Source organism: Auxenochlorella protothecoides (assembly GCF_000733215.1).
Source record: "Auxenochlorella protothecoides strain 0710 unplaced genomic scaffold scaffold2, whole genome shotgun sequence".
NCBI classification, from domain to species: domain Eukaryota; kingdom Viridiplantae; phylum Chlorophyta; class Trebouxiophyceae; order Chlorellales; family Chlorellaceae; genus Auxenochlorella; species Auxenochlorella protothecoides.
Genome location: NW_011934268.1, coordinates 50547 through 75050, shown reverse-complemented (window position 1 = coordinate 75050; position 24504 = coordinate 50547). Strand labels below are relative to the sequence as shown.

The following is a 24504-nucleotide window of genomic DNA, read 5'->3' as shown; positions in this document are numbered from 1 at the left end:
GCTGAGCGCGCTAGGCGGCGGGGTGGAGGGCCAGGTCCTGGCTCTCGAGACCCTGCTGCGCGCGCTGAGCCCCTCCTCGCGCTCCCGCGACTCCCTGGTGGGGGCAGCCCTGGCACGCGATCTGCCCCAGACCCTGCTGGCACGCCTGGGGGAGGCACCCCAGCCCGCAGACCAGGTAGAGGAGAGAGGGGGGGAGGAATTGTGGGAGTGCAGCTTTACAAGGAGCCTGAAGGACGACCGTCCGCCAGGAGACCTTTCAAGGGACTGACTCTGCGGGTCTGTGCCGACTTAGTTGTGTGACGGGCCACAGGCAACCGTACGCAGCCCCAAGATTCACGATACACACTCCCCATCCCCCCCCCCCCCCCCAACCCCCACCCTACTCCATCCAGGTGCCCCCCTGGAGCTCCTGCAGCCCGACACCATGCGCCTGAAGGTGCTGGAGCCCGTGCTCCTGCTGGGCAAGCAGCGCTTCTCCAACGTGGACGTCCGTATCCGCGTGCGCGGCGGAGGCCACGTCGCCCAGATCTACGCTATCCGCCAGGCCATCGCCAAGGGCATCGTGGCCTTCTACCAGAAGCACGTGGACGAGCAGTCCAAGAACCAGATCAAGGACGTCCTGCTGACCTACGACCGCACCCTGTTGGTCGCCGACCCGCGCCGGTCGGAGCCCAAGAAGTTCGGTGGCCCGGGCGCCCGTGCCCGCTTCCAGAAGTCCTACCGCTGACCGCGCCCATGGAGGGCGGGCGCGGCGCACGCCTTGCTGGCCGCGCCCTACCCCTGCTGCACGCTGTAACTTGCAAGGAGGAACCGCCATGGTTGAGTGATGCACGAGAAGGCAGGGGTCAAGAAGGGCGTGCCGAGGAGGTGCCCTCCTGCAGGGCCGGCATCCACTGGTGCAGGTATGGAGCACATCATAACGCAAAGAGTCTTACAGATCACTGCCTCCTCGCGAGGTCTGTGAGCAACAGTCAGGTAGGCCAATACCCTTGTCTTTTCATGGTAAGAGGTATAAATTGTCTTGGGTCATCAGGGTAGGACCCCCGGCTGCATGTCAGTGTAACGTGGCCGGCAGGGGGCGCAGGCAGGCCGAAACAGCCACAGCCTGGCATTTTCAGAGGCGCAACGCTGCCACTCAAGCGGCGGCCTTGGAGGCGCCTGCGATGAGATCCTCCATTGGAGGGTGTACCCCAAAGTCAGACTCGGCGTGACTGTACACGAGCTCGCCGCCGGCCTTGAATACCAGGACGCCCCCCAGCACGACGCCATTGCCGGTGAAGTTGGAATCCTTCACAACTCCGCGCTTGTATGCGGCACGTCCGTTCTTGAATCCGCTGCAGTGTATGGGTGGGAAGGTGTGAGGGAGAGTCGGGCCTATGGTTCACCAGGGCTGATGGTATTAGGGCTGATGGTATTAGAGCAGATGCAAAACGCTTGCTGTGCGCTCAGCCACCTATGCTCTGTGCTCGACCTCACCCAAATATGACTCATGTGAGAGTAATTTCGCCATGTTATACTTTAAACAAGCCCGGCTTACGTGCTGAAAGGGTTGAGCAGGCTCAGCTTAGAAGCAATCTTGACGCTGCCGCCGTGGACAGCTGCGTAGAAGGTGCGCTCGGGGTCGTAGAACACAGCTCCACCCCAGTACTCCGGAGCAAAGGCGTCAATCTCGCGCTGCTTCCACTCGTGAACGGTCAGGATGAGCTTGACGCCCAGCTTCTCGAACTTTTCGCGCTCCGCCCAGACAGCAAGAGTCTGCTCCCGGCACAGGACTGACATGTGGAGAGAAGTTGAGGAGTGTTGACATACCAATGGAAGAGGACGCGAATGCCGGGAAATGGCTTTGCGAAGGATACGAGCATTCAGTCCTTCCTCAATGCATAACTCACTGCATCCGGGACGACGCATGACGATGACCAGGACTGGACTGTCGGCCCAGAGGCTTCCCATTCGCACATCCTCGAATTCTCCCCCAGCGACAGGTTTCTTCAGAGTGGTGTCACTCGTGATATTGGCACCCATTCTGCTGACAAATTTAAGAATACAGTAGTGTTGTACATTGTCAGGATAGGGAAATGCGACTGGCCCATTTATGTTTACAAGGATTATGAAATCGTCGCCGTAATCGTTGTGCGCGCGCGTACAGGGAAGACATGAACATTCGGAGACCGCTCAGTTTCGTCTTACCATGGCAGCTTGATTCTAGACCATTTGACTGAGAACATCCTCACGATCTTGTCTTGTTGGCGTCGAAATCCGCGAGCGGCCTGTTTCGGGTACGCTCCCGGGAGGAGACTGAGCCATGTCGACTCTAGCAGCGGCTCGGGCGGACAACTTCTACTACCCACCGGGATGGGACCCCTCCAAAGGAAACTTGAACAAGGTATGGTACGAGTGATGTGGGAGCGGAGTCTTGTGCGCGTTCTCTCAGGCCGAGTCTGAGGTTCGCCCCTCCTCATCCCTCCCTCTTTTCCCGTACGCCCTCTCAGTTCAACAACTCGCATGGCGCGCTGGGAGACCGGGCGCGCAAGCTGGACCAGGGCATCCTGGTGATACGCTTTGAGATGCCCTTCAATGTGTGGTGCACGGGCTGTGGTCACCTCATTGGCAAGGGCGTCCGGTTCAACGCGGAGAAGAAGCAGGTGGGGATGTACCACACCACCCGGGTGTGGAGCTTCTCCATGCGAGCGCCCTGCTGTCAGCAGCGAATCGAGGTCCACACAGACCCCAAGAACGCGGAATACCAGCTGGTGACGGGGGCACGCAGGTGCTTGGGGGTGCGGATGGGGGTGCATGGGGATGTCGGCATGGTGACTCGCGGCATTTTGGAGTGGGCCTGCTCTCTGCGAGGCTTTCAAGCGGAGTGAAACCCTCCCGACCTGGTCTTCACCCTACCCTCCAATTGTCCTGTCTTGATTGACCTTGTGACAAGCATACTGTCATGGCTTTTTTTGCCTCATCTCTCCCCCCTGAATGCCATGATCTTCCCTGGATGACATGCTCATCCACACTCGCACCTCCCCCCGTCTGCCCCGCCAGGAAAGTCGAGAGCTTCAACGCAGAGGCTGCGGGGACGCTGGAGCTGGATAGCGCGGCGGAGCGGCATGCGGTCCTGGCCGACCCCCTCGCCCGACTGGAGCATGCGGGTCTGGACCAGGCCCGCGCCTCCGAGGCGCGGGCCATGGTCGGCGCCCTGCGTCGCGACAGCACCGCGCGATACAAGTGAGTGCCGTGGGGGTGACATCCCCGGCTAGGCCTCATCCTGGGGAAAGGGGAGGAGGGGGCATGGGGCCCCCACACGAGTCCTGTTTGGGAGAGTGCGCTGCCTCGGAGCGATGTCTCCCACATGCTGCTGTCAATCAACGCCCTGCAAGCCCGACCCACACCCCCTCGCAGGGACGACTACGAGACCAACAAGACGTTGCGGAGGGCGCTGCGCGGCGTGAGGAAGGACGAGGGCGCACGGGAGTCGCAGCGGAGGGCGCTGGGCCTGCCGTCCAGCGTGCGCCTCCTGCCAGGCAGCAGGGCGGATGCGCTGCGTGCCGCAGCGGTGGATTACGGGGCCGGCGGCGGGCCCGGCGGCGAGGCCGGCTTCCAGAGGGACTGGAAAGCGGCGCGGGCGCGCATCAAGGCCGCAGACGCTTTTGGAGGGCCGGCGCCCAAGCGGAAGCTGCGAGCCGCGCCGGGGGTGAAGCTGGCCCTGTCCAAGCCACAGTGACTCGCGCATTGGCCGGCCCTGAGCTGTTCAGTTTTGTACCATGAGATGTTTATTGATTCAGAAGCTCTCGGGTGCCAGGCCAGGACATGGGTGACGCTTTGAGGAACCTGGTGGATGTTCAACATCCATGGCCGGGCGCCAGGTGGCAGTGTGGAAGATAACAATAGCGCGCGAGCGCAAACCAACCGTTTCCGACCCACTCCGAACTTAGATCTTCAAGTTGGCCCGGAACGCCCAAAATTCAGTGAGAACTCGTGCTCACATGAAACAGGGTTGTTCATTGCTCACAATCGACTTTCATCGAAGTACTGAACCCGGTCACGCCCGCCATCGACGCTCACCCTCGGAAGCCCCGATCCATCACCCCCCGAAAGTCGAGCACCGCAACCCCCCAACTCGCGCCCCAGACATGCCATCATCGGGAAGAGGAGGACCTTGCTGCCACTGCAAGGCCACCGAGTCGCACTGTTGGCGTCGGGGCCCACCATCGAAGCCGATACTCTGCAATGCCTGCGGCAGCAGGTGGGACTAGGGACGTCCAGCAAATTGTTTTCGATCATGGGATGCCCTGGGGTCGGTTCAGTGGGCTAGGGGAGGGGCATGTCGCCGTTGTTATCGTGATGAGCTGTTCCGGAAACCCCAGCCTCATCCCCGACATCCGTCCCTCGCAGGTACCTCGTGAAGCGCAGCCTGGAGGGGTACCAGCCCCTGGCGATGCGTGGTATGATCAAGCAACGAGCGAGCAAGGTCTCGGCCCCCGCCCTGCTGCGAGTGCGGCCGACGCGTCGGGATTCAAAGTAAGCGCTGGCGCGTGGAGGTTGGAGGTTGGCGTGAAGCTGGTTTGAAGTCTCTCCGGCCGGATGGGCTGATGGGAGCATATAGGACGAGCTTCCCCCAGCTTCTACTTGATATTCGTTTCCTGAGGGAATCTCTGCTTCTGCTGCCGCAGACGGCTGAGGGATGCATCCATCGACTCCATGAGCTCCGGGGCCTCCTTGGAGGCGGTGACCGACCCGGTCGTCCTGGTCAAGCCCAAGCTGCTGGTCAAGGTGGGGGGGCCCACTTGTCAGCCAGCGCCTGGGCTACTCGATTTGTGAACACATGCACTGCGGCCAGTACCCGTGCACTTTGGGTTGAATGCCAAGAATCCCATCCCCAATTCCGTGCAGAGCCAGCTGACCTTCCGCACGCACCTGCGGAAGCTCGTGCTCCCCCAGCGCAGCCCCATCTTCTGAACTGGCCGCTTGAACTCTCTGTCCCCAGGAAATTCCTTGCGCACAGAAGACTGCCTTAGCAATAAAATACGGCACTGGAAGTTGTAGAAGTCTGCGCGAGGGCCCCTCCCCTCTGTGGGACCCTCCCTGTACATTGAAACCTCCCCCTTCCTGTCACCCTCCCCATCAACTTTTGCTGACCTGGCAACCTCAGCCTGTTCCATGAACATGTATTCTCGCCGCGGGTCCACGCCTCCCCCCCTCCCCCCCCCCACCCGGGCCACGTAAAACCCCGGGCCACTCCCGCCTGCTCTATCAGCAAGCGTGCGAAGTGACCCCTCCCTGCCCGCAGCCCATTTGCCGCCCACCCGCACTGACGAATCTCATTGCCCCTTTTTCCATGCCAACTCTGTACAATGTAGCTGCTGCGCGTGGGTCCGAGTCGCATTGCGCCCCTCTTGTATCCTGCACCCCGAGGCACGACTCCCTTTGATGACTCTCTGGGTCCTGCGTTAGCTCCCCCAGCATCCCTCCCCTGTATGCTAACACGTGTAGACAGACCCAGCATTCAGGGGTGGTATAGCAGTGAGGTTGTGCATGCAGCCAGGTTATATTGGGTATCTGGAGCAGATTGATACCAGGGGCCCACTGCATATCTGTTGTAGAGTGATGGGGGGGGCCGGGGCTCAAAGACGAGATAGTAAAGGTACCCCTCTCATCCCCGCAGGTGTCTGAGGCAAGACTTTGGACTGCACCAGGGCACCACGAGCACTCGGTATCAAGCTTACTGTCCGCAGCATCAGGCGGCTCTGGTAAGTATGTACAGTGGAGTTTCAAGTAGGACTGCCAAGTGCTGCTTGTAGTACACACTCACGGCAATGGCAGGAGAGGTAAGCGCATTATACAGATGCCTAGGTAGATAGGCAGTGCCAGTGGTACAGCTTGGGACTCTACAATCAGTGCTCTGCTTGTACCCTGTTCAGAGGCTCGGCGCTTCTTGGAGCGGCTGCTGGCTGGGAGTCGCCGTCCCGCTCTGAATTCAAGGTGGCCAGCAGATCATTCGGCAGGGGCGTGAACTCAATGATGTGGCGGTACGGTCGATCCTCATCGCAGAACACGATGGCGCAGGAGTGCCCCGCTGGATGTGGCTGGGCTTGGGAGTAGACAACAAACACCGCTGGCACCCACTCTGGCTGCCAGAGGCCTTTATGGGAAGAAGAAGCGGTGTTTCGTGACCTTTGAATCAGTTTGTATGTCGGGCAGAACAGACACCCTGTTGGTAAGGGTGATGTCCACCCAGCATGCACCATGCTGTATCCCGCCGGGCGGAGGCAGGCAAATGGCGAGGGGATCCCCTCCCAGCACCCCCCCTCCCCTCCACCTCCACCAGCACACCCTCAAACTCGTTGATCTGACCCAGAGCCCGGAACTGGGCGCAGATGGGGAGCCGCTCGACGTCCACCACAGCCGACCGCCCGTCGGCGAAGGAGTAGATGGGCCGGGAGTCCTCGGCCGCAAAGTCGTGCAGGCGGCTGTGCCGCGTCGGCCCAGCGACGCCCGACTCGGCATCCACCACGAAGGACAGCCTGGTGCATGACAGAGGGGGTGGCTTGCATTTGTTTCGGCCGGCGAGGAGCATCACGCCAGTCTGCTGTTGGGGGAACGGGCCCACGACACTGGGCGCACGCTGGACCCTCGTGGAATCCCATGGGCATGGGGCCAGCCTTCCCCCCACCCCCTGCCCGGCTCACTGTCCGCCAGGCACATTCACGTCGCCGATGAGCTTGAGGGCCTCCAGCCTCACGCCGGTGACACCCGAATCAGAGGGGGGTGCGGAGCTGGGCCCGCACAGCCGCAGGCTCAGGACCTCGGTCCCATGCGTGGAGTAGGCCCCCGTCACTAGACCCTGGGGCGGGTGGGGACGAGGGGTGCCACAGGGGTGGGCTGCTGGCAGGGCGGCGGGGGGCGAGCCGTCGCAGCCGGGCAAGCATGACGGCAGGCCCCCTCGCCTGACAACCATGCGCGGAGGGTTGTACAGCAGGCCGCGAGACCCCTCGCGTCCCCCACGTCCCACACCTGCATGCGTGCGATGGCGTCCGGCGGAGGAGGAAAGCGCGGGCCCAGCCCCAGGTCCCGTGCCGACACGGGGTGGGTGGCGACCCGGTGGAAGGCCACCCGGCGGCCGTGCTCCCCCATGAGTGGGTTGAACCCGGTCTGGAACCAGGGCCAGCGCGCGACCATGTCGAGGGAGAGGCCGCTGGGGCGGATGCGGGCCAGGCTGGGCGACTTCTGCTGGCTGCGGAGCCAGCGCCAGCGGGGCGCGCCGGAGTCGGGTGGGGAGTACGACCCCACCTCCAGCTGGTTCCACAGGGGCTGGCCGGGCACCGGCGCCCAGGGCAGGGAGGAGTCCGGCGGCCGGCCGCGCGCCGGGGCCAGGTGGGTGAAGCTGAAGCTGCCGGAGGAGGGGTGGTGCCTGCACACCAGCAGCCGGCAGCTCTCCACCACCTGGTCGCCAGACTGGGCGACCCAGAGCCCCGCCGGCCAGGCAGACAGGCGGTGCAACAGGGCCAGGTCGCCCCTGGGCCCCGCCAGGTTGCGCAGGAGGTCCTTGGTGCACCCCGCATCGCGCGGCTGGCAGGAGACCCAGCGGTCCAGCAGCTCGCCCCGGAGGACCGGGGACTCCACGCAGGCGCGGAGGGTGGTGCAGGTCTGGGCCAGCTTGCCGGCGTCTGCCAGGGAGAGACTGCCGGCGATGCGGGACATGGCGTCCATGGGGAGCGCGGTCAGAGTGCATGCTTCGGTGGGTCCCCCCTCATCGACCTCCCGGCGGGGAGGGGCCCGGTAGGTCTCGACCGCCATCATTATGCCGGTTTCTGTGTCATAGGCAGCCCTTAAACCAACATTCCACACGAGCGGGCGACAGTGGGGCCCCCGCGGTGTGCAGGTTTGAGAGGGTGTCGCGTCGAGGGGGGGTATAGGTCTAGATCACTTCGGCGCGATCTCCGTGACTTCGCGCGCGCGCACGCCCGGCCAGGAGGGTGGAGGTTCCTCCCATTGATGTAGACGAACGCTGAGCAAACTGACCCAGACACCTGTGACTCGTGGTACGGTCGTATCATGTTGATGCGCACTGCTCCTTGAGCGTCTGTGAGAGGGTGATGACGCTCGTCGAGTTCTAGCAGCCTGTCTCTTCCGAAACCCGCATGCATTTAGCAAGCGGCTAGATATTGTGATGTGAGGCCAAGGACGGCACATGGAGGGCGTATTATACAAAAGAGGTGTGCGTGGGAGACACCAGTTGCATTCTCAGGGAGCCACGGCTGAGGTGGTTGATTCGTATTCTCTGCACAGCGTAAGGTCCCAAGCCTCTGCTGAGGCGGCACGTCAGGAGCAAGAGCCCAGTCAGTCCAGCTTGGCGGTGTAACACCACCTCCAACTCCCTTTGCAGGGGATGTGGTACCCAGCTGGCGGCCCCGGCGCTTCCAGCTGCAGCCCCGCCCCGTCCCGCTGCTCCTCTACTTCAAGTCAGACCCCGGGTCCCCATCCGGCTGCCTGGACTTGCGCGGCGCGCGCATCAGCCGCTCACCCGGCGGCGACGACGCCCGCTTCACCGTGGAGTCGCCGGACGGCGCCACCTGGCACCTGCAGGCCCCCACCCAGGCCGTGGCCTCCGCATGGCTGGAGGCCCTGCTCCCCGCCACCCAGTCCGGCGCCGGCAAGGGCGGCGCGGAGAGGCGCGGGGCGGAGAGGCGCGGGGAGGCCGGCGCCGCGCATGTTGGCATCCCCAGCACCCCCCCCGCCGCGGTGAGTGGCACCGGGGACGATTCTGGTGCGCCCCGCTACGCTGCCGGCCTGCCGCCACTGGGGCGCGGCAGGCCCAGCGTGGAGGCGCTGATGGTAGGGCTGGGGGCGGCCCTGCCCGCCCTCTCCCTGGCCGAGCAGTTTGAGCGCGGCTCCTCATTCGTCCAGGGCCCCGCCTGCGCGCTGGCGGGGCCCGCGCTGGAGCTGCTGCAGGCCTGGCGCCAGCTGGCGGCGGAGAGGGGGGACGGCCAGGCCACTGCCGCCCAGGCCATGTTCCTGGTACTCCTCACGCAGGCCCGCCCGGACTGGTGCGCCTGGTCCCAGCACGGCGTCCTGTACCTCAGGTGAGGGTGGGGGTGCCTGCGGGGGGGGGGGAGGTGGGAGCGAGGCGGGGGGTGGAAGCAGCATGAGGTAAACTCGAGACAGTCAACCCCTTCGCTGGCCCCTTGACCCCCTCCCACACAGCCCTGAGATGGCATGCTCGATGCTGCGGCAAACCCCCGCCGCCTCCACATTGCTGGACCTGAACGAGTGCCTGGTGTTCAGCACCCCCAACTGGCTGCGCGTGTTTGTGGGCCTGCAAGGCCCCGCCTTCCTGCTGGAGGTGCGGGCGGGAACCTGGAGGAGGGCACTTGTTCTGTGCGCACAGATGCAAACAACTCCGCCAGCCGCTGGAGGCAAGGCCCTGCGCCGGACTTCAATGCAATACATCGTGCAGATCGGATTCACTACAGAGTCGGTGCGGCTTCCAAGGCCACCCGACTTTGCCCCGCTCGACCTCGACCCCCTTCCCGCTCCCCGCAGGCGCTGCTCCTGCACCTGCGCCTGTGGACCGAGTGCGACCCCTTCTTCACTGCGGCGGCACTGGAGAGCGTGGCGGCCGCCCTCCAGGCGCTGCACTCCCTGGTGAGCAGTGCGCCCGGCATGTGCGCGTGCCTGGACCGCCCCGCCTTCCTCCCTGCGGTCTGCGCCTCGTTGGACCCTGGCGCACCGGGCACGACGCAGCTGTCCATGCAGCTCCTGGCGCGGGCGTGCCTCTTCTCGGGGACGGGCTACCGCCTCACGCTGCGCACGCTGCTGAGGTGCTTCGGCACGGGGGCGGTCGGCGGGCCCTGGGCTGTCTGGGCGCCGGGGGAGGCCGAGGGCAGTGGTGGAGCTCGTAGGGCGCAGGAGCTGGTGTCGGGTGGAAAGGGGGGCGTTTCGGCGAGCGCGATGCCTCGCGCGCCAGCCGCGGGCACTGCCGGACCTGCAAGGACGGGAGTTGGAGCCCCTCCGCCGGCCCCACCTCCCCCCCCACCTGGTGGGAGGCAGGGCAGGGGCACCCCTCGCACTCCTCCGCCCCCTCCACCCCTCCCACCTGGAGCGGGACAAGGCAGGCCCCCACCGTGGACTCCTCCTCCGCCTCCTCCACCACCACCTTCGGCTGGAGGAATGCCCAGCAAGAGGCCCCCACAAGCTCCACCGCCGCCGCCGCCCCCTCCACCTGGAGTACAGAGGCGCGCCAGTCCCACTACTCTGAGCAAGAGCGCTCCCAAGAGCAGTCTACTTGAGCGCCCTCGGCTCGACAATGGCACGGCAGTCGCAGAAGCAGTGGCGATTCCGACCACACCTCTCGCACAGACAGAGGGGGAGTCACCAGGAGGCCGTCAAGTCCTGGAGTCGTCTACAGGCCTGGAACCCGGTTCCCAGCCTGCCTCCCCCACTCCTGCCGCAGCCAGGGAACCCGCCCCCCCTCCACAGCCGCTGTCGAGCCAGATGGCGAAGGCCCTGGGGACCAGCCTGGGCGCCGAGCCCCCTGCACCCAGCCCCCGCGCCGACCCGGCCCTGACCTTCCTGGAGGGCCCGCACGGCCGGCGCCCGCTGCTGCCCCTGCTCATGAGTATCATCCAGGGTCAAGTGGCGGGCGGCGCGCTGGACCTGGACCTCACCGACCAATGCCTGCGCCTGCTGGTCATCGTGTGCACCAGCCCCGAGGGGGACGCCGGGGACAATCCCCGGCTGCGCCGCAGCTTCGTGAAGCAGCTGGTGGAGCTGGGCCTGTTCAAGGCCATGGCAGACCTGAGAGAGTTTGGCAACGCCTTTGTCACAGCGGTGAGTTGCAGGAGGTTGTGAATCCGATGGCTATATCGTCGTCGTGACGCTGCGGCCGCGACATGTTTGCGTGCGCCTGGTGGTTGCAGCAAGGGACCTGCAATCAATACTGCAGTGACACCTCGCAGTGCTGCAGCTGACTCACCTATCCAACCACCGCACCGCACTCCTCGCAGGAGCTGGAGATCCTGAAGGCCAGCGTGCTCAGCATACTCACCCCGGCCGGTAGCGACACAAGGGAAGGGGAGGAAGAGGAGGGGCCCCGATCGCCCGCGACGCAGGCGCCACGGGTGCCAGCCGCCCCACCCCAGCAGGCAGCATCTGCCACTGCCAAGGGAGCGGCGGCCAGGTCGTCGCCGCTGCCGCCGCCCCCACCGCGGCCGGGGTCTGGAAGGAAGGCCCCCCCCGGGCCTCCGCCGCCCCCGCCCCCGCCCAGGAGGGCAGGAGGGGGCACGGGGTCGACGCCCAAGCGCCCCATCCCTGCAAAGCCGGCGGTGGTTGGGGCCTCGGACGTTGAGGCCCCACGCTACCCTGCGGTGGACCCTGGCCCCCCCCCCGGACGCAAGCTGCGCGCCTTTTTCTGGGACAAGATCCCGGAGCAGAGGTGTGGTGGTGTGTGGTAGATGTGTGTGTTGTGGTTGAGAAGGCACTGTACGGAGTGCGGCGTCTTCATCCGATGAGAGGCTCGAATGCCAAGCCCGTTGGCCCGCCTCCCCTCCAGCCCTCCTTCTCCAACCTGGCCCACGCCCCTCCGTGCACCCAGGGTGGAGGGGACGTTCTGGGAGACCCACCCACCGGCCTATGATTCGCTGGACCTGCTCAGCCTGGAGCAGGCCTTTGGAGCCGTGCAGCCACGACGTGCGTTTGCTGGTGGGAGCCAGGGGCGGCAGAGGCGGTCTTGCACATGCAGTGCTCGGACGTCGTCGGTGTCCCCTCCCCTCCTCACAAAGACACTTGCAGTGCACATATGCCGCCTGGCCTTCTTACCCCACTTCAACTCCTCCAGCTCCTCCCGCCCCTTCCTCGCAACCCCAGGCGCCTCGGCCCCCACCCCCTCCCCGGGCTCTAGTCCCCGCACCCAGGCGCTGGCGGTTCTGGACCTGAAGCTGGCGACGGCCATCGGCATCCGCATGTCGCGCCTGCGCGCGCCTTGGCGTGCGGTCCCCGCCGCCGCCGCCGCGTTCGACCCGCGCCTCCTGGCCTCCGGCGAGGATGTGGACGCGCTGCTGCACTGCATCCCCACCCCGGACCAGGCGGCGGCGCTGGAGTCATACGTCGCCGCGGGCGGGGACGCGGCCGCGCTGGCCGACGCCGAGGCCCTGGCGCTGGCGCTGGGGCGGCTGCCGCGCCTGGCGCCGCGCCTGCGCGCGCTGGCGGCAGCCCTCGGCGGCCCCACGGTCCTGGCCGACGCGGGGGCGGCGCTGGCCGCACACGCGGCCGCGGCGGCCGAGCTGCGCGGCTCCTCGACCCTGCACGCCCTGCTCGCCAGGGTGCTGGCCCTGGGCAACGTTCTCAACCACGGCGGGCGCCTGGGCGCCGCGCCAGGCTTCCGCCTGCGCGGCCTAGCCAAGCTCAACGACACCCGCGCCCTGGACGGCAAGGCCACGCTGCTCTCCTGGCTGGCAGGCCAGGGCGCGGCCCAGGAGCCGTGTGTGGGGCGCAGCCGGGGTGGCGGGGGCGACGGCCTGGGTGGCGGCGGCGTGGGTGGCGACGGCGTCCAGCGTCCTGGCGATGGCGGTGGTGCAGCGGCAGGAACAGGAGACCGTGGAATGTGTGCGCCCCCGCCCGCCACGTCACCTGGAGGAGAGCTGCAGCAGCGCCGGGCCGCGCCGCCCACTCTCCTGGCTGCCCGCCTCCCCGCGCTGGCGTCGCCCCGCCTGCGCATACCCCTGGCGGACGTGGCAGAGCAGCTGGGGGAGCTGGACCGCCAGCTGGCCGCCGCGCGGGTGGAGGTGGAGCGCGCGCGCTGCGGCGTCGCGGCGGGGAACTCCGGTGCGCACGAAGGTGCCGTCGCACCAAACCCCGACGCCGTCTTCCTCCAGGCCGTGGAGGCGCGAGTGACCGAGCTGAGCGCCGCGACCGCGGCTGCGCTGGCACAGTTGGAGGCCGTGCGCGGTGTGGTGGCTGCCGCCGCCGCCTTCTTCGGCGAGAACGCCGCCGCCGTCGCGGCGTCGGAGCAGGAGTTGTGGGCCGACCTGCAGGCCTTCATCTCCGCCTACACGGCCGCCGAGAAGGCCTGCCACGCGCGGGCAGCCGCCGCCAGCCCCAGCCCGAGGCGGGGGAGCGGCGCCTTGGGGCGGAGCGCGCGGCGCGCCAGTGGCCTCGATGGTGGCACAGGGGCGCGAGACCTGTCTGCGGCGCTGGATGCGGCCGCCGCTTAGGTGATGGCACGTCGGCGCTCCGGAGAGGTGTGTGCTTCAGACCTACACAGACCCATGCAACCGGCTACTCCTCCCAGCCTGGCCACCGCTCTGGCTCACCGCTTTAAACTGTGCGGTGTTGGGTGGGTGGGGGGTGATTCCATTGCAACCCTGACTCGAGCAGAGCACCAAACAACCCTCTACTTCCTTCTACTGACGGACCGCTTGCATCTCCAACCCATCTACTTTCAGTCTCGCTTGACAGCATCTCGCCCGATTGACTCCTTCAGCTGAAACTCCCACTGCTCGATCCGTGTTTCCTCGCATTCTGTTCATGTTACAAGCCGTGTCAGCCACGGCAAAAGGTGTCGCAGGCCTGCGCTTTGCTAAGGTCGCATCCGCGCAGGCTTGCCAGGCGCGCCTTGCAGCGCCCTCACAGCGAGACATGATCCCCTTCCCCCTCCTCTCATTTCCTCCCCCTGCCCCCCCTCCGCGTGTTGATGCTGTTGGCCAGCAGCCTGTCCAGGAACTCCCGCTGCGCGCGCAGGCTGTCCAGCAGCGCATCGGCCTCGCCGCCGGGCAGGCCCTCTAGGTCCTCCAGCCGCGACACGGCGTATTGCGCGCCGCTGGCGGCCTGCAGCACCACCGCAGAGGGCGGGGCGGCGGCCGCCGTGAACCGCCCGCCCGCCCGCTTCTGCTCCGTGACGTAGGTGATAGGCATCTGCACGGCGGGGCCGGAGAAGGGCAGCGGCGTGGCCAGGGGCAAGCCGTTGAAGAGCGTGCCTGCGGGGGCAGCGGCGCGCGGAGGGGCCGCCCCGCCCCGCCGCGGCGGGACGGGAGGCCGGCCTGCGAAGAGGAAGGGGAGTGAAGGGGTGATCGTAGATGAGTCAGGGCCGGGCAGTGGGCGCGAATGTCGAAAGGGAGATGTTGGTCGTGCAGGAGCCATAGTGGCGGAAAGTCCTCCGCACCTGGCGGCCCAGGCGCTGCAGCTGTGAAGTCCTTTGGTGCCGGGTCCCCACCAGGGCCTTTATCTTGGTGAGCGCCTGGTCGCGGAGCAGGCAGGGGAGGACCTGCCGGCCCTGCCGCTTCGTCCCCGGTCCTGGCGGCCATGCGCCGCGTCTGTACCGTTCGCAAGACCGTGGTCGGCTCGCCGGCGGCGCGTTTCCGCGTGGTGCCCCTCGCCCGCGTGCCGGGAGCGAGCGGAGGCGGGGCGGCCAGGCTGGCCAGCTTCTCCTGGACCTCTCGCAGACCCGCGGCGCTGTAGTCATCCGGCAGCTCCTCCCGCAGGCGGGCCAGAGTCATGGAGCGGACCTGGGAAGGGGGATGACGCCGATGAGATGGTGGGCTGCAAGCATGCATACTGTCGGGCAATGCACCAACAGTAGCCCTCCCCTGCCTCCCTGCCGCACAACACACCGACTTGGGGAGCTTGACTAGTTGTCTTCGACACTCGTTCTGCAGGCCGAGCACGGCGTCCTCTGTCGCAGACCATATCTCGGCGATGCGAGCTTCCACTGCAGGGAGTCATGGGAACAGAGGGTGGAGCTGCATGTGGTCCCCTGGCAGCAGCATCGACAGGATGAGGCTGCAGGACAAAACTCCACTAACTCACGTTGTGCCTCCAGGGATTTGTACTGGCTGCGTAGCTCGGCTGGGAGTGGGGGGGTCGAGGATCCCGGCTCCCCCCCCTCACCCACCACCTCGTCATCCTCTGGCACAGAGGCGAGGACCGCCTTCCTTACCCTGGGAGGCATCCCAGACACCTGGTGGTGTAGTACTACCTTTTTTAAAACAGTGCCCCAGCTCGAGGTGCGACGAGTGGGAGACAAGAGCTGCGCGACAGCTCCTCGCAGACGTACGCAGGTCCAAGTTGAATGCCGGAGCAGCTTCCCGCCAAGCAGTGCATAAGAGGCTTGTGAACCAAACTTCTGCATCAAGGTGTCCGGCCCAGGCTGCCGCTCGATTCTCAACTATACCCTCCTAAACTTCTGCCTGAAAGTTCTATGTCCAATACAGCACTTCAAATCAAGCGCGAGATTTGCTCGCAAAGCAGAGGCGCCAGAAGGGTCACTCCCCCTCCTCCATGGGGCTCGGCACACTGATCTGCGATGGGAGTTGCCCGGTAGTCAGCGCCTCCTCGAGCCGCTGCACCTCCTTCAAGGTCGTGGCCGCGGCAATGGCCGCCCTGATGGCGGTGGCCTGCTCGGGTGTGGGTCCGCTCCTCGTGCTGGGCTCCGCCGACGACGCGGCGGCCGCAGCGGCGGGCAGGGCTGCCTTGACCTGCAGAGGAGGGGACATGGATTTGCGATCGAGTTGAGCTGCCACGTGAGGGGGCGGGGGCAACGTGCAGGGTAGCCAGTTTGCGCGGCCCCCAGCCATCCAGCAGCGCCGGCTACCCTCAGACCCCTCACCTCTGCCAGGTCTTCATCAGGCTCAAAGGTAGCCGCCGGAGCCGGCGCAAGACCCATGGGGTACTGCCGCACAGCTTCCTGCCGCTCTGTCTGCTTCACTTTTCGGAAGTCCAAGACCTTGAGGTGGGGCAATCGACTGATCACATACAGCCTGAAGGCAAGGGAATCGAGGGGTAGGGGTGTAGAGGGCAGGCCAACGAGGCACAAGCCATACTTTCTTGTAACAACCTTGGCACAGCAAACAGCCTTGCTCGGGCATGCACTCACGCGCACATCCTCGCACCTGTACCCCTTCTGCTTTGTGATGGGATTCTCCAAGAGGCTCAGGTACTTCAATCGTGGCAAAGTCCGAAGGGGCTCGATGTCCTGAACAATAGTCGGTGGAATGGAGGGGAACTCATGGGAAGCCGATGGAAACAGAGGCCATACTCCTGAATGCACGGGCGCCCTCCCAGCTGGTTGCAAGGCAGAGATCTTGCCCTACCACAGGCATCTTCACCCCTCACCGTCAGATTTGTCAACTTATTGTTGGTCAGGAGGAGCCATTCCAGGGCAGGCACAGACGCTGCACAGCACCGAGGGGGCAGAATGTAAAGCCTGGGCGCCGAGTCTGTGTCTCAGTCAACTATGTGAGTCACGCACTCGGAGTTACACGCATGGAGATTCTGGCAGGGCTGCTCTGGCATCCCACCCACCTTCCAGGCCGCGGCCAATCTTGATGACACGATTGCTGTTCAGGTGCAGCACCTTGAGACGCAGGAGCTTGGGGAAGCCCTCCAGGCGCACAATGCCATTATCCGAGAGGTCGATGCTGTCGAATTGGTTCTGAACGGGTGACAAGGTTGGGGGGGAGCGTGGGTGATGGGAATAGCCCAACCCGGATCCCGCCCAGCAAGGAGCACACTCTCGACGCACCTCCGTCGCCCCGAGATTCTCAATCACGTTGATGCGGTTGGCACGCATGTCCAGCTCGTACTGTCCCACGCAGTTCATATACTGCGGGCTGCGAAGGATGAGCTCTGGCGTCAGCCTGCCCAGCACTCTTGGCCCTGCCAACGCTCCCACACCCCTCCCATCGAGCGCCATGGAGATGAATGGGGACTGTGCGTTGCCTTGCACCTCGCAGCACGTGGCCACTTCCGCTTGTACGTTGCGATGTGGTCCGCCTTCCTCGAAAGAGCACAGGCTTGCACGTCAAAGCTTCCCGCTATAATTGCTACCTAAGAAACGAAGTACGAGATAGGATGCGAGCACTGTGTGTCGAGACACCAAAGGCAATCTTGGCGAGGCGAGGAAGTCGGTGTAAGGAGGCTTTGCGGGGGCGCCATATTCGGGGATGAGGCTTTCGATGATCATTTCCTTTGGAACTCACCACAGACAATCCCCTCTAGATCCTCTCGTGTTACATTCTGGGTCCCGATGCATGCAGTGTGAGTAAGGTTTGTACGAGGGCAAGCACGTAATGCGCTGAGAGTGCTGCTGACATTGTCAGGTCAACCAAGGCCTTCAACATAGCATAAACGCCGTGGGAAGGCCCTGCCGGGGCCGATAGAGGTGAGCACGGAGTGGCGGAAAAGATATGCAGAGGATCCTGTGATAATAGATACCTGTAAGAAGGTGTCGCTAGGCGGTTGCATTCGGTTTATGGGGTTCTGGAAGGCAGTTGCTAGAAAAAGGATGGCCCAAAAGATCCTAGCATGCACATTCATGTTGGCCGGGGGGTGGGTGGCACAGGCTCATTGACGTGTCGCTCTCCCCAAAGGTGGATGCGTCGCTCTCCCCGCTGGAATCATGCCGCGTGTCGCCGCCCCCTTCCAGCAGACAGAGGGGAAATTCGTCGCAGTTGCACACCTCAATCATGTGGTTATCTGCCAGCAAGGTAAGAAGACACCAAGACTTACTGGAAGAGGTGGCCACTCATACTACTCAACAAACAGGCTTTCAGGCTCCTCCACCTGCCGCAGCGAGCATGAACCTTGCATAGAACCCAGGCACAGGCTTCCCCCATCCCGTCATCCAGCACCATCAGCCTACCAGGGTCATGGAAGAAGAGCTGCCTCATCTCCACCCCGTCCTCACAACATCGCTGCACGACGTACTTGATCCTGAAGTCGTCCAGCTGGCGCTCGACGGTGTCCAGGTCTTGAGCCTGTCAGACCATGAGTAACATTGTTACCCTAAACACATGGTTGCCACCAGCGCGGCAAGGCCTGGTAATGGTGGATACACAATCTGATTAACGCTTTCCTACTCACGAGGAAGCTCAGATGATTCGACTGAGGTACGATGCTGCTCTTGTCCTTGTTGACTGGAGTCCCCCTGATCAGGTGTACGCCCAGGCCATGTCGCCAGAGCCTGTCACGCAGTCGGGTTGGGCGGAGAGGCATTAGGTCTGCCCTGATGAAACGAGCCGAACCGGCCCCGTGAGGTCTGCTTCCTGGCATTTAAAGCCAAATTCGACTCACCAGCATCCATCGAAATGGAAACTCGATGGTCGGCGCACCAAGGTGAATCCCAGCACGTCCCTGTGGGGTCCCGCAGCTGAAGCTATGAGGAATTCCGATCGACTCAAAGACCCGTGCTGTTACGACTATCGAGGAAGCTAAATTCGCAGTGAGATTGAACCTACCTGTAGAACTGAGCTGCAATCGCGACATCTGCGACGACGAAAGAAACATGGTTCAGGGTGCCTAAGGCCAAACTCATGTCGGAGATATGGCGCCTCGAGCAATCAGCACTCGAGACATGCATCGGACGCGGGGATAAAGAATGATGCATCATCTTGTATTTATTGGGACTATGTTGTACCCGTGTGTTGGGAGCACACAACACCCCGTGCAACCCGTGCTCGGCGTACGCAATCTTTTTTCTGTTTGAGAATCTTGACAGCGCGCGGGGTAAATCTTCGCACCACGGGTGGGGCCCTTACTTGCTCCCTGACGAATTCCTTCAAGAGCCTCCCTAACACAATGAAGATTCCACACTTCCTTCAAAGACTATCGATGGTCCAACAGAAGTGTGCTCGATATTTTCACACTCATTTGTACTGGGTATAGCTCGCATGCGACGTATTGCAAGCAAGGGGTGAACGACCCCCCTGGTCATGAGGAATCAATAAGATCGCAAACGACCTGACGCCCTTGTACATTGCAAAATTATGGATGGATTCGTTCATCTGTTTGGTGAGTGCAGCTGCTGGCCGTGAGGTATCGTTCTGTGCAGACTGCGTGGTGCCCCACTCACAGCTTCGGATGATCTGGTACTCTGCAGCGTCCCAGATCCTCTCTCGCGGACTTACATTTGGATTGAATCTATTGAGCGCCAGATCGCTCACTCCGCAGGCATATGGGGTAAGTTCACGGCTCGATCGTGATTGGCTCCGCCTTTGCGGACCTTGCCCGGCGGACCATGACCACACCACCCCCGCACCACAGGTCGTTGCCATCCAGCTGCATCTACTGAACACAACCCTGCTGTTCCTCAGTCGGGAAGGCTTCCGACGCGGCTGTTTGCGCATCGATGCACGGAAACCAGGCTCGGTGCTGGCCACATCTGCCCTCTGCATCCCCCTGGGTGCGGTGTTCTCTGCCCCGAGCATATGGCTCCTCGTTCAGCGCCGCCCAGGGGACGTCGTTTGGCACCAGGCCCTCCAGCTGCAAGGTGTGGAGGCTGTTTTCGTGAAACAGCACATGCCGCTGCAACTCGGCCGCCGGTGCTCACGGCCGGTTGAGCGCGGTAGCCCAAGTGTCTTGCAATGATTGGGATCCGTCTCCACACCCACTCACAGGCCTTGCGGTCGTTGTGGAGCTGCTGAGCGAGCCGCTGTACGTCCTCGCCACGGTGCGGAAGCAGTACAGCCTGCGCGTCGGCGTGGAAGCCGGGGCGCAGCTGGCCAAGAGCGTACTGATCGCCGGCCTGCTGGCCCGCCCGGACGCGGACCCCGCCGTCGCCTTCTCCCTGGGTCAACTGGCGTACGCTGGGGCCACCCTCCTCTGCTACGCCGCATGGGGCTGCTCCCTGCGGGGTGTCCTCGGTGGCGCAGGGTCGGCAGAGGCTCACGCCGGCGCGCCGGCAGGTTCGAAGGCTGCCCCCTCGCAGGAGCAGCACGCAGCCGACCAGGCTGCCACAGACACGCGCCCCGGCCTGGACCTCCCCGCCCTCCAGTTGTCGGGCCTGTTTGGCGTCCAGGCCGTGGGCAAGCTGGTCCTGGCGGAGGGCAGCAAGTTCACGCTGGCGGCGCTGCAGAGCAGCTACGACCAGGGCGTGCTGGGGCTGGTAACTAATCTGGGCTCCCTCCTGGTCCGCACCGTGTTCCAGCCCTTTGAGGAGGCCGCCTTCCTGGCCTTCAGCAGGGCCGCCGCCGGTGTGGCAAGGGACGGCGGCGATGGAGTGGCAGAGGGGCGGGGGGATGGCGGGGCGGAGCCGGGCGACGCGGCGTCAGGGGCCGACATTCGCGGCGGCCCGGGGCGGGACCCCTCCGCCACCGCGCGCCCCGCCGTGACACGCACCCCCCACCCCGCATGCCACCTCCTCCCGCCGCTCACCCGCTGCATCGTGACCTTTGCCCTGGTGGCCGCCGCCTTTGCCCCCGCCTACGCCCACCTGGCCCTGCTCCTTGGCTACGGCCGGGTCTGGGCCGCCTCCCCCGCCCCGGGCGTGCTGGGGGCCTACGCCGCCAGCCTCCCCCTGCTCGCCGCCAACGGCGTGCTGGAGGCCTGCGTGCACGGCTGCGCGGGGCGGCGCCAGCTGGCGCGCGCCAACGCCGCGCTGGTGGCGCTGTCCGTCGCCCACGTGGCGGCGCTGCTTGGGCTGACCGCCGCACTGGGCACGCTGGGCACGCTGGCGGCCGACGCGGTCAACATGGCGGGGAGGGTGCTGTACTGCCTGGCCTGGGTGCGGCGCGAGCTGGGCGTGGCGCCGGCCGGGCTCTGGCCCAGGGCGGGGACCCTGCAGGCGCTGGCGGTTGCCGCGCTGGCCACCTCCGCGGCCCGCCTGCTCCTCATGCCGGAGAGCTCGGGCTTGCTGGCCGCCGGCCGGCGCTACCTGGGGCCCGGGCCCCGTGCGACGCTGGATGCCTTGCTGATGGCCACAGGGGAGTATTCCTTCCTGGCGCGCGCGGCGCTGCACGTGGCTCTTGGTGGGACGGCCCTGGCCGCGGTGGTGGCGGCGGCGCTCGCGCACGAGGGCGACGCCCTGCGCCAGCTGCGCGCCCTGCGCAAGGGCGCCAAGTCGGACTGATCATGGGCAGGCGGTTTGTTAACGATAGCAGATGGGGGCATGCGCCTCAGACTGTGAAACATCCACCCGGACCAGGACAGAGGGACCATTTTGAAGGGTCGAGTTCCTCGTCCGCCTGTGTTCCTGCTCGCTGACGTGGAGGTCATGCGCGGTCGGAGACACTCCGACATGCCGCGCCCCCAATGGCTTCCCAATGCTGAGCCATGCGCCAGGCCTGGAAAATCAGGCCCGAGAGCGAGATTCGATCAGTCCCCTGCATGCCCGCTGGCTGCGATGGTGTGGTCGATCGCGGCCGTATGCCGGTCCTCCCGCACGACCGGGGCTGCGTGGCGACAAGCATGCCGCGCCTTCTCCTCCGATCCAGGGATCCAGGCATCTCGCCCCGATGAGCGTGAAGCCATGGAATACGATGTGTGCATCGTGGGTGCAGGGCCGGCGGGTCTGTCGGCTGCCATTCGCCTCAAGCAGGTGAGCAAAGGGAAGGGGGAAAGCGCCAGGGTACATCGGATGACGCCGCCCTGGTGCAGATCGTGGAGGGAGCCTGATCTGAGGTATTCACTCAAACAAACAACATCCCCACCATAGCTTGCCAAGGAGAAGGAGCAGGAAATAAGCGTGTGCGTGCTGGAGAAGGGCTCTGAAGTCGGTGAGCTTGAGGAAGAGGAGGGGATCTGGTCGTGGTTGGACCTGTATCACGGGTCTTGCATGGGTCACTCTATCCCTACACTGCGCCTCTACTACCACTATGCTACCTGGCCACACACAATCACCCGTGCCGCACAGGCGCCCACATCTTGAGCGGCAATGTCTTCCAGCCCAAGGCTCTGGACGAGCTGATCCCCAGCTGGCGGGAGGACGCCAGCTGCCCCATCCACGCCGTGCCCGCAGTCAAGGACCGGTTCTACTATCTCACACCGCGGCGCGCTCTCCGCATGCCCACGCCACCCCAGATGCACAACAAGGGCAATTATGTCATCAGCCTGAGCGAGGCTGTGCGGTGGCTGGGGGCCCAGGCCGAGGAGGCAGGCGTGGAGATTTACCCCGGCTTCGCAGGTTCCCACCTGCTCACCTCTGCCAGCGGCGCTTGTGTGGGCGTGGGCACGGGGGACATGGGGATTGGAAAGGACGGCACACGCAAGGACTCCTTCGCCCCGGGCCTGGACCTGAGGGCGCGGGTGACCCTGCTTGCAGAGGGCTGCAGGGGGTCCCTGACCAAGGTGTGTAGGCGGAAGCGCCTTATTGTCTGCTTACTGCTCCTTGGCAGTGTGTCTGCTGGATCGGGGCAGGACTGCTCCCGCTGTGCCTGTGACAGAGCCCGTCCTGGAAGGGGTGCAGCTTGTCAGGTGCTGCAACCCCGGCGCTGCTCGTTGTCTTACGGTTCAATCCCTTTCGAGCGCCAATAACATCCCTATGCCTCTCTCACACACGTGCAGGAGGCACTGAAGCGATACAGCCTGAGGGAGAAGGCAGGTGCTGATCCGCAGACCTACGCCCTGGGTCTGAAGGAGGTCTGGCAGGTAGGGTCGGGTTTCGGCCATGTCGAGCAACAAGGCCCCGACCAGGCAGAGCTCCACTCGCCATGGTGCACTCCCTGGCTCCCCTTCTCGCAGATCGACCCCGCCAAGCACGAGCCCGGCACGGTGTGGCACACGCTCGGGAGCCCCCTGCCCTGGAACACCTATGGCGGCGGCTGGTTGTACCACATGGCAGACAACCGGGTCTCCCTGGGGTGCGCCGTGCCAGTGGGCGGGTGTGTCGGGACGCTGCCTGCCTCCATTCTTGTGATGGCCGTGAAGCTCAGACCCTGAGAACCACCCCTGACCGCCAGCGCCCCTTGCAAACCCCCCTTTCCACCCTGGCCAGCAAAGCCCCCCCATATCACACTGCAGCCTGGTGGTGTCGTTGGACTACAGTAACCCCAACATGAATCTCTTTCAAGAGTTCCAGCAGTACAAGCGCCACCCTGCCATCGCCCGTGTGCTGGAAGGAGGGACCTGCCTGCAGGTGGGTGCTGGGGTGTGGCGGGGAGCGATGGTGAAAATGGTGGCAGTGGGCAGCGGGCGTGATCTTGTTGCCGGTTGTGGATTCACATTCTCTTTGTCAAAACCTGAAATACGCAGTATGGGGCGAGGACACTCAGCGAGGGCGGAATCCAGTCCATTCCTGCCCTCACATTCCCGGGGGGTGCGCTCATTGGTGACGGCGCGGGCTTCCTCAACGTTCCCAAGATCAAGGCGAGAGGGGCATGTGGGCTGCAATGGGCCCCGGCTCCTTGGCTTTGCACTGAGGGATTGCATGTAGTTACGTTCCTGTCAAGCATCCTCTCAGTTGTGCACTTGGACGCCGCCTCACAAGCCATGCATGCCTCTCGACCTGCCTCACCCATCTCTCACAGGGCACCCACACCGCCATGAAGAGCGGCATGCTGGCGGCAGAGGCGGCTGCTGCAGAGCTGGCCAAGGAACCCACCGCCGCAGGCCGGGCCCTCGACCTGGGCGCCTACGAGACCGCGATGCATGACTCTTGGGTGCACACGGAGCTACACCGGGAACGAAACATCCGACCCTCCTTCGGGCTGGGTGCCGGGATCTGGGGCGGGCTTCTGGGCTCCGCGCTGGAAGCGTATGTCCTCAGGGGAAAGGCGCCCTGGACCCTGCGGCACAGGTGGGGCCGGCTCCTTTGCTTTCTGCCAGCGACCTGCAAGAGTGTGGGGGGCCGCCGATCCCTGATCCCATGTCCATGAACAAGACCCTCCCCATCTCGAGGCTCCATAGCACGCCCTTCCACTCCCCCCTTCCTTCCACAGGCGGCCGGACCACGAGGCGCTGGCGCCTGCCGCGCAGGCGGCGCCGAGGGAGTACCCCAAGCCGGACGGCAGCCTCACCTTCGACCTGAACACCTCCTTGTTCCGGAGCGGGACCAACCACGAGCACGACCAGCCGCCCCACCTGCGCCTGCGCAACGCCAAGCTGCCCGAGGCCATCAACCTGCCGCGGTATGGCGGGCCCGAGGCGAGGTACTGCCCGGCAGGTAGGAGTGCGAGGGGGGTTGATTTGGGAATTCAACAGGGCGTAAGCTCCGCGTGCGTGTGTGTATCATAGATTGAGATATTGAACCTTGCACCCATGAATGGGGCCAGTCCAAGCCAGGAACTCGAAACAGCCTCCTGAGCACGACAATCAACATGATCACTCCCAGCTGCTGTCTCCCACCGCCTCCATGCAGGTGTGTACGAGTACGTCCCCTCTGAGCACGGAGGCCAGAAGCTGCAGATCAATGCCCAGAACTGCCTGCACTGCAAGGCCTGCGACATCAAGGATCCCACCCAGAACATCCAGTGGATGGTGCCCGAGGGCGGCGGGGGCCCAAACTACACAATCACCTGACGAGGTCAGGGGAGAGGGATGTCCTGAAGAGATTGGCGACACACATGGCCGCCCGCAGAATGTAGTCGCTGTGTGAAGAATGAACTGCTCCGAGTGAGGCCCTCTGGTGCCTGTGAGACCCCCCTTGTAGTCCCCAGCGAGATACGTGCAAATGGAAGGCGAGCCTGCTCACACAGCGCTCCAGCCCATACCATGTGAAGCTGCAGATCCGGCGCCTTTGGTGACTGCCCACCCTGGGGGAGCAAGCGAGCTTTCCGCAATCGGCCGTTTATTCCCCTTTTTGGA

General features: G+C 64.6%; 8 protein-coding genes across 8 annotated transcripts in view; 4 read left to right on the top strand and 4 right to left on the bottom strand.

Annotated features, from left to right (window-relative positions):
• F751_2099 (40S ribosomal protein S16) overlaps positions 1 to 727 on the top strand; it is a gene marked incomplete at both ends in the record, with an annotated part of 1945 nt that extends 1218 nt beyond the window's left edge. Inside the window, one exon of the mRNA XM_011401148.1 lies at positions 393 to 727. Within this exon, the coding sequence (XP_011399450.1) occupies positions 393 to 727 (335 nt within the window). The remainder of the gene's footprint in view (positions 1 to 392) is intronic.
• Positions 728 to 1135: 408 nt separating this feature from the next.
• On the bottom strand, positions 1136 to 1779 carry F751_2098 (Redox-regulatory protein; the record flags this gene model as incomplete). Its single annotated transcript, XM_011401147.1, has 2 exons — positions 1136 to 1334; positions 1538 to 1779. 2 exons carry the CDS (start codon positions 1777 to 1779, stop codon positions 1136 to 1138), a joined length of 441 nt encoding a protein of 146 aa, XP_011399449.1.
• Positions 1780 to 2302: 523 nt separating this feature from the next.
• On the top strand, positions 2303 to 13205 carry F751_2096 (Coiled-coil domain-containing protein 130; the record flags this gene model as incomplete). Its single annotated transcript, XM_011401145.1, has 10 exons — positions 2303 to 2383; positions 2490 to 2767; positions 3040 to 3222; positions 3397 to 3714; positions 4390 to 4515; positions 9199 to 9337; positions 9538 to 10824; positions 11313 to 11428; positions 11588 to 11682; positions 11860 to 13205. The coding sequence occupies 10 exons, from the start codon at positions 2303 to 2305 to the stop codon at positions 13203 to 13205; spliced, it is 3969 nt and encodes a 1322-aa protein (XP_011399447.1).
• On the bottom strand, positions 5889 to 7794 carry F751_2097 (hypothetical protein; the record flags this gene model as incomplete). Its single annotated transcript, XM_011401146.1, has 5 exons — positions 5889 to 6136; positions 6298 to 6518; positions 6684 to 6838; positions 7009 to 7305; positions 7414 to 7794. The coding sequence occupies 5 exons, from the start codon at positions 7792 to 7794 to the stop codon at positions 5889 to 5891; spliced, it is 1302 nt and encodes a 433-aa protein (XP_011399448.1).
• Positions 13206 to 13650: 445 nt separating the features above from the next.
• F751_2095 (hypothetical protein) lies at positions 13651 to 14938 on the bottom strand (the record flags this gene model as incomplete). Its single annotated transcript, XM_011401144.1, has 4 exons — positions 13651 to 13967; positions 14255 to 14495; positions 14601 to 14698; positions 14797 to 14938. The coding sequence occupies 4 exons, from the start codon at positions 14936 to 14938 to the stop codon at positions 13651 to 13653; spliced, it is 798 nt and encodes a 265-aa protein (XP_011399446.1).
• A 313-nt stretch (positions 14939 to 15251) lies between these two features.
• F751_2094 (U2 small nuclear ribonucleoprotein A') lies at positions 15252 to 16681 on the bottom strand (the record flags this gene model as incomplete). Its single annotated transcript, XM_011401143.1, has 6 exons — positions 15252 to 15464; positions 15596 to 15746; positions 15879 to 15961; positions 16102 to 16160; positions 16291 to 16420; positions 16511 to 16681. 6 exons carry the CDS (start codon positions 16679 to 16681, stop codon positions 15252 to 15254), a joined length of 807 nt encoding a protein of 268 aa, XP_011399445.1.
• A 2075-nt stretch (positions 16682 to 18756) lies between these two features.
• On the top strand, positions 18757 to 20833 carry F751_2093 (RFT1-like protein; the record flags this gene model as incomplete). The annotated part of the gene is made up of 3 exons (XM_011401142.1): positions 18757 to 18945; positions 19030 to 19255; positions 19383 to 20833. 3 exons carry the CDS (start codon positions 18757 to 18759, stop codon positions 20831 to 20833), a joined length of 1866 nt encoding a protein of 621 aa, XP_011399444.1.
• Positions 20834 to 21232: 399 nt separating this feature from the next.
• On the top strand, positions 21233 to 24219 carry F751_2092 (Electron transfer flavoprotein-ubiquinone oxidoreductase, mitochondrial; the record flags this gene model as incomplete). The annotated part of the gene is made up of 9 exons (XM_011401141.1): positions 21233 to 21301; positions 21419 to 21479; positions 21617 to 22050; positions 22267 to 22350; positions 22444 to 22562; positions 22723 to 22837; positions 23229 to 23497; positions 23640 to 23863; positions 24059 to 24219. The coding sequence occupies 9 exons, from the start codon at positions 21233 to 21235 to the stop codon at positions 24217 to 24219; spliced, it is 1536 nt and encodes a 511-aa protein (XP_011399443.1).
• Between the last annotated feature and the right edge of the window lie 285 nt (positions 24220 to 24504).